Consider the following 7,287-nt stretch of genomic DNA (forward strand, 5'->3'; position numbering starts at 1 on the left):
TTAGTGAGTGAATCGCAAGCAAGGTGTGCACACTCTTTTCCCTCCTGATCCCTTCCAAATGAGAAAATTATACTGCACTGTTCACTGTTCATAGGGTATTTAAAGAGCTTTAGTGAAATTTCCTGTATGTTGAGTAATATGCTCAGGCAATAACAGGACTAAAATAGATTATTTTTCAGGCATTCCACTAACAGGACCCAACTTTTCTTTATACCTACCCTTTTTTATTCGGTGATATAAAAACCAGGGAGATGTAGCAGTGCACATGAATGAACGTGTGCGTTTTAGTCATGTACATTTTCAAATAAAGATATCATCCACCACTTATGGGAACAACATAGTATCCTGCCATTTAGTTCTATGGAATATAGACTGCTCCCAGTGAGGGAAGAGGATCCACATCTTTGTTTCCTTCCTACTCCATCAAATCTGCAGATACATGTGACAAAAATCACCGACACCTTCCATGACATGTTCCCAAGGCTGGAACTGTACATGCACAAGGAAACGGGAGTAAATCACAGAACACCAGTGTAAAAGCAGGAGCTGTTTTGACCGATTGGGTGTGGAAACTTGTGTGCAAACAGCTTGGAGGTTGGTCACCAGCAATAGGCACGTTTGGACTAACTAGACTCTTATGTAGGCCCTTTGCTGATCTCTGAAAATTAGAGTGGATAATACTGTCATGCATAAGGTTTGACTTCCCTTCCAAAATGATGCTTATCCTACTGAGGGTGACTGTTTAATCCTCCACATCAGTATCCTTACCTGTTCTTTTTAATTTTTTTATGTCCTTATCCTTCAGAGGCTTCCTGTGAAATTCTTCATGAATTTCACAGAGGAATGGAAAAATACCCTTTTTAAATTGCTTTTGAATTTCTCACCTTTTTAATTCAGTTATGTGGCTATCTTTATTGGAAGATATTTTGAAGCACTTTGGGTATTTTCCGTCACTGTTAGACTTGCAAGAGAACAGTGCTAATGCTACCAGTCCTTTTTCATATAGAAAACTCCTTCGAGATGCTGTTTATCTCATTTATGTTCTCTCAGGCTTCCTTTAAGACTTGGACAGCTGGAATGAAGTTCCTTAGTCCAATTTTCTGTCTCTATTCATCAAACAGATAAATCAAAACACTTGGCAGTTCAAAACAGAACAGTTGAACAGAGCTGGAAATGGGTTTGTAGTTACATGCAGGACTGGGGAGAGTGCAAGTTGGTAAGAGTGGGGCTTAAGGCATGAACCATCATCCCCTTCTTCTACCTTTACTTAAGACTGTTTTACTGTAGAGGTGCTAGGTAGACTGCCAGGCTGTTGATGTTTGTTGCCCCTTGAATCTTCCTGTGTGCACCCATGTGTATGTATTCACACAGGCCCTGCTTACAGCCAGTTCAGAAGGCTGGGGATCCAGCTCACAGCCGGGCCGCTCTACTGCAGTGCAAATATATGCAGAAGGCTAAAGAGGTTAAAGGTGCTGCTGTAAAGTAGAAATGTAAAATTAATCAAAATACAAAGCAGGCAAGGAAACATTTTTGCATTTTTTCCTTTTTCTTTTAATAATTTTGTTTTCTATGTACAGGTTTTTACAACTAAGTTGACAGCTTTACAGTTCATCCATCTTTCTTGAGAAGATACTGTAAAGCTGGTATCTTCAGTGGCATTTGTTTCTAAAAACCCTGCTGTGATGCATCTGGCCCCACGTGTTTCAGTCAGGGCATTTTACGTGTTAACGGAATATTAAAATCTATTTGTTACTGGTAGATGGGAAACAAAACTCTTCTGTGCAAATACTGAATAATTCATCAACAATTCCTCTTCTTTTTAGCTATCTCCCTGCTTGTGATTACTTCAATTAGGTACTATCAGCAATGTAAAGAAACATTCAAAACTTTATGCAATTTGAAGGTCCATCCCTGCAGGGTACTGAGTGTCTTGCTATTCCCAGTAGCCTCCAGTGGTTTTCAAGGCCATTGCATGACCCAGTCCAATGTTAAAATACACAGCATAGCTGAAAATACTAACACCAAAGAGAAGTCAAATCACCTGATTGTTTAGCTTCTAGCAGCATTTTCCAGGAATGTAGTAAGGCTGTGTACCCATGCTGTTGAATGGATTTACTGCACAAATGACTTTTTCAGAGGTCTTCTCTTTTTTTCATGATAATCTGCCTGATTAATGATGCTACTTCTGGCTTGATACTTTCTATGGGCTCTTCAGGTCTCCAGAATTTCACAACTTTACCCTCGGGATTGACAAGGTACTTCCAGAAATTCCATCGAGGCTCTTTCTTTGAAGAATCTGTAAGAATTCCATCAGATCATTTTAGTGACTTACACTTGTAATTGTTTCATTGCCTTCAGTGATTCTAAAACTATGCTGAAGTAATCCCACACTGTACTCTGCTAGTAGTCTGGGCATAGTAGCCTGGTTGGCGTTCATGATCTGGGAAGTGGGAAGTGAATGATGCTTTCCCCTTATCGTGAAACTGGTAAGAGTTCCTACTTTTACTATGCTCTGTTTCCTAGGAAGGACGATATGAGGCCTCAATACTCATTTGGGGACTCCCCAGTTATATGCTGGTTTAGGGGAAATGAAATGGGAGCAGGGAGTCATTCTGGTGATGGCTTAATCTGGCTGCTTAAATCGCATGAGACAAAACTTTACCAGTATCTTTGCTAGTATGAATACCAAGCAAGATAATTTCTGAGATCAAGAGGCTATCCAGAAACTATGTGGCTCCTGGAAGAGGCTTTGTCCTTGGAAAGTCTCACAGGTTTGAAGGGAAATCTCTTTTTGAGAGAAAAGCTAGGAGAAAACTCCAGGAGATTTTGACTGGGGAATGTGTCCAGTGGGGAACAATACTGAATCCTACACTGATTCTTGGAAACAGTGGGTTGACTTTTGCCATTGCACTACATTTGTAATGTCACGACTGTAAGGGAACACCATATCAAGCAAATGGGTATGGTAAAGCTCATGTCATGGAAGCTTTGGCCCATCTACTAATTATATCTTTACTGAGTTGTTTTATCAGTTTGAAGCAACCCAGTCTCTGAATAGTCTTCATTGTGCATCAATTCATATGAATATACAAAGTACAGACATGTAGGAAGCTGGACATTATTTGAGGAAAGGTAAGGCCACAAACTTTGCCCAACAAAATGCCTTACTGCTATGACAGAAACAAGAAAGAGTTTTGTAAAAGCCCTGATTTTTATGGTGCCAGTGGATTCTTTTTGCACTGGACTGTCTGGCAGTGCTGAACAAATAGTAGTTAGCAGTCACTGTCACAAGGGGGTGTAGCATGAGGATGCTCAATCTTACAGGATCATAGAATGGTTTGGGTTGGAAAGGATACTAAAAGTCATCTAGTTCCCCCCTCCCACCATAGGCAGGGAAAAGGGAACCCGTCCCTGGGTGGGCTCGAACCACCAGCCTTTCAGTTAACAGCCGAACGCGCTGACCCATTGCGCCACAGAGACTCCCTTTTGACTGTCAAGATGGCTACATGAAGAAAACAGGTGCTTCTTTAACTGCAGATGCACAACAGCTTCATGTGAAGCAGGGGAATGCAGGAAAAGACAGATCTTTTCTCAAAATATTTTGGTACCAGAGGATCTTCCTCCTTCTTGTGGGCGAACAGCATGTCAAATAAGTACCAACTGAGTGCATATGGCTGTTCTGTTTCTGTTACAAGTGTTAATTTCTGATACTGATTAGTAGGTAAAATCTAGATTCATCCCACACAGCTGGTACCTATGTGCTTTAGTCTCCTCTACAATGAACTGAAATGCACCTCCAAAGTGCATTCAGTAATTCCACTGGACATCAGGCAACCCAAGAGCAATGAGACCTGAGGTCTTTGGTGACATGCCTCAGGGGAGGCAGGAAGAAACAGAGTTACAGTGACAATGGTGACCACTTAAACGACTCCTGAATGATACTAATTTTCAAGTACCTGATAGATATCACAAAGGATATGGCAAGAAGCAACAGACTTAAGTGGTGTAAGAAAGATTTCATTTAAATGATGGAATTGCTTTCTGACAAGAGAAGCTGTGAAGACCTGTAACAGACTAGGAGATTTTAGCATCTCTCATCTGACTACTGTAATAGTCTGGAAAAGCAGCTATGGTACTAATTCGGGTAACTGTGATCCTGTCTTGGGGCAGGGAGATGGAATATGGGCTTGGGCCTTCTACCTTATTTTCTAGTTAAAATGATGTGATAGAGAAGGATTACATTCTAATTATCCTTTATTTCATATGTCAGTGTTTAGTATGGCTCAAAGACCTGGCCAAGGTTCAGAATTCAGAGAGGATTTTCAAGTTGACTTTGAGGCTATGAGCTCTTTGGTCAGCTGAAGAGAGTTTCATTTTGCTTGTGAGAATATGAGGCTGTAAGTCACTAAATGTTACTGTAACAGGATGAGCTGTGAAAGTGAATTTTACAGGCTGTGTCCTGAAATTCACAAGACAAATTAATGCAAATCAGTGATTATATGTAACTACAGTATATATGCTTTACAATACAGTTTACATAAATGTAGACTTATTATGCTGCTAAAAAAGGAATTTTTTAATATGCATGTGCTTATGTGAAATCTTCCAGTAATTTTATGACCCACATAATTAGTTTTTTTCTCTGTAAGAAAAGTAGTTTTTCAACAAAAGTTATATAATTTGAAATGGATTTTTGTAGGTGGGACTCTTTGCTCTGAAGTTTATACATCCACAAAATGTATGTTTCTAGCTGGGCTGGACACAATACGCTGTTTTTATAACCAGTGAGGAGAAATGGATGCTTCCAGGGCACAAAACTCTTCTGATCATATTTTTATATCCACATCGACACTACATGAACTATATGCTGAGTGCTTGTTTCTCTCCATTGACTACAATGGCTATGACGTTTCCCAACAAACAGACTGCAATTTAGGGAGAATACCATGGTTACAGGCAGCTTGATATATAAAAGAAAACAGTTACCTATTAGAAATTTAAAGGCTGGCTCTGCTTCTGATCCTAGGATCTTGATTTTGTGGAAAACAGGGAAGGTTACTCCATAGTTTCCTTTGGCAAAAGATTCTACTTCCTGGCTTGAACCAGGCTCTGATTCTCCAAACTGGTTGCAGGGAAAAGCAAGCACAGTGAAGTGGGAGGGACCAAACTCTCTGTGGAGTTCTTGCAGTGCGATGTAATTTTTGTCTGTGTGCTGGCAGTAACTGGCCACGTTTACAACCAAAGTTGCCTTCAGAGAAATAAAATTATAAGAGTAAGAAAAAACGCTAGAAATGGTGTAGAGATTACAATTAAAGTCTGAAAATGGCATCTCCCACTACCATAATCGTTCCTCCTGGAAGGCTAAATTTAATATGTCTGATCATGATTTTAGTAAACTTGTAAGGATGATAGCATCTTAAGATATTTACTTTCAGATAACCTGTTTTAAAAATTCAGTAAAAACTTCCAACTTACAGATGCTTTGTTTTAACATAAGCATGTAAAAAAGCAGATATTTAAGACAGGCACTAGAATCATACTAGATTAATTTTCAGAATTTGATACAACATGCTACTATTCTTAACTAAGACTAAAATGCATAAATTGCATTGTTAGGCTATACTGAGTTGTAATAAAGAATACACCACTACCCTCCCCCATTTTTCTTGATTTATTACATCTAATACTTAACTCCTGGAGCAGGCCTAGATAAAAATAGTAATCAGTATCTCCAACTTACTGTTTAAAGAACAAGAATTTAGCACACATAACCAAATTTTTGTTTACCTACAAGTGGATACCCGTTTTCAGTAAAGATTCAAGAAGAAGATTATAATAAAGTTGTAACTTACTTTCCCCCTGTACTTCTCCAAGGAAACAATCCTTCCTCGTGAATCCTTGACTTCGAAAGAATAAAAATCTTTGATTTTAGGTTTAAAAAATCTGAGTTGCAGCAGGCAGAGAATGGCGGTACACAAAACCATGGACAGAAAGACAACAAAGACCCTGGCTTTGGGCACTGAGTATTTCAGAGGGTAAGTACTTGTGATAGGCTCCATTTTCGGAATCTTTGGAGAGGAGCCTGGGCAGGCCTGGAATGTGAAGGAGGAGCTGAAATACGAAACTCGCAGCTCGGACTGGGAAGAGCAAGCGGCTCACTTTGTGTTGCAGCAGCGGGTGTTTCATACCACAGTGCCTCTGCTGGGCTTCATAGCTCCTGGGGAAAGTACAGAAAACTGGGGGAAAAAACCAAAACCCAAACCCGAAATGAATGAGACATGTGTTCCTATCACCTAAGGATGAGATTGATCTGTTTAACTGATCTGTGTGGGGAACTGTTGCTGGTCTGCACACTGTCTTGAGAGCTGCTTGTGCCTCTGGGTCTGTCGGTCAGCTCCCGCACAACCCCTGCGCCCCTCAGGCGTGCCTGGCAGAGCCAGCAAACACCTCTCTGCTATCAGTCAGGCCTGGATAAGCAGCCTGGGGACCAGCTGTAAAACTCTCCTACAGCACACCAGGCAAAGAAAACCTCCTTGGTGATGTGCTGACAAACGGGAAGATGCTAAAATGGGTTTTGTTTGCTTGGTTTTGAATAGGGGGATGACTGATGATGGAAAATGGGTTGCTTTTTTTATTGCTACTGGATAACTGGCAATTAGCTGTGCTGATATAAAAAGATTGAAGGTCTGCATGAGAGAAGTACGAGTTAGCTGAGAATTTCAAGTATAATCCAGGCAGCTCCAGTGGTATTCTGCTGATGCGATTGTGAAAGACACTCTGAACTTAAGAGCCACACACGTGTGGTGTTTTATCTGTCTTCATTTCTGTTGCACATTTTAAAGATGTTTGCCTGTTGATCTTAGTTTCTGAAGGTAGATCAATATGTAGTGTTTACAACAAAAACCTTATGAGAAAAAATATGTTCCATCTTCTCTTGCTCAGTTCTTCCCTTTTTCTTTCTGTCCGTTTGCTATTTCCCATCTTCCTCTCAGCTTTCAAGATTGTGTTTTGTCTTCCTCACATGCTGACTTTAAAAGCAAGTTTGAATGTGTTGGATTTCAGAAAACCCATGCAAGATCCCGGTGTCTAAGTTACGTCTCAACAGCCTGTAACTGGCATCTAATATTGTAGAAATTCAAAAAGACAATATATTATAAATATTTATTGGAGTACCTAATAATGATCCATTATACTTCCCGTGCTTCCTTACTTGTAGTTATTTTCACCTAAAACATTGCTTTAAAACTGCCTAAACCCCAAAAATATCGGTTCAAAATTATCTAGGTT

General features: G+C 40.0%; 1 protein-coding gene and 1 non-coding gene across 2 annotated transcripts; both read right to left on the reverse strand.

Annotated features, from left to right (window-relative positions):
• Positions 1-1,953: 1,953 nt before the first annotated feature.
• Positions 1,954-6,064, reverse strand: GPX8 (glutathione peroxidase 8 (putative)). The gene is made up of 3 exons (XM_010010446.1): positions 5,853-6,064; positions 4,987-5,248; positions 1,954-2,296 (listed from the first exon to the last, which is right to left on the reverse strand). The coding sequence occupies exons 1-3, from the start codon at positions 6,057-6,059 to the stop codon at positions 2,133-2,135; spliced, it is 633 nt and encodes a 210-aa protein (XP_010008748.1). The 5' UTR covers positions 6,060-6,064; the 3' UTR covers positions 1,954-2,132.
• TRNAN-GUU lies at positions 3,407-3,480 on the reverse strand. The gene has a single exon. It is a non-coding gene; the product is annotated as a tRNA-Asn (tRNA).
• Positions 6,065-7,287: the final 1,223 nt, after the last annotated feature.

The sequence above is a fragment of the Nestor notabilis genome, unplaced genomic scaffold (genome assembly GCF_000696875.1).
Source record: "Nestor notabilis isolate BGI_N333 unplaced genomic scaffold, ASM69687v1 scaffold15692, whole genome shotgun sequence".
Taxonomy (NCBI): Eukaryota; Metazoa; Chordata; class Aves; order Psittaciformes; family Psittacidae; genus Nestor; species Nestor notabilis.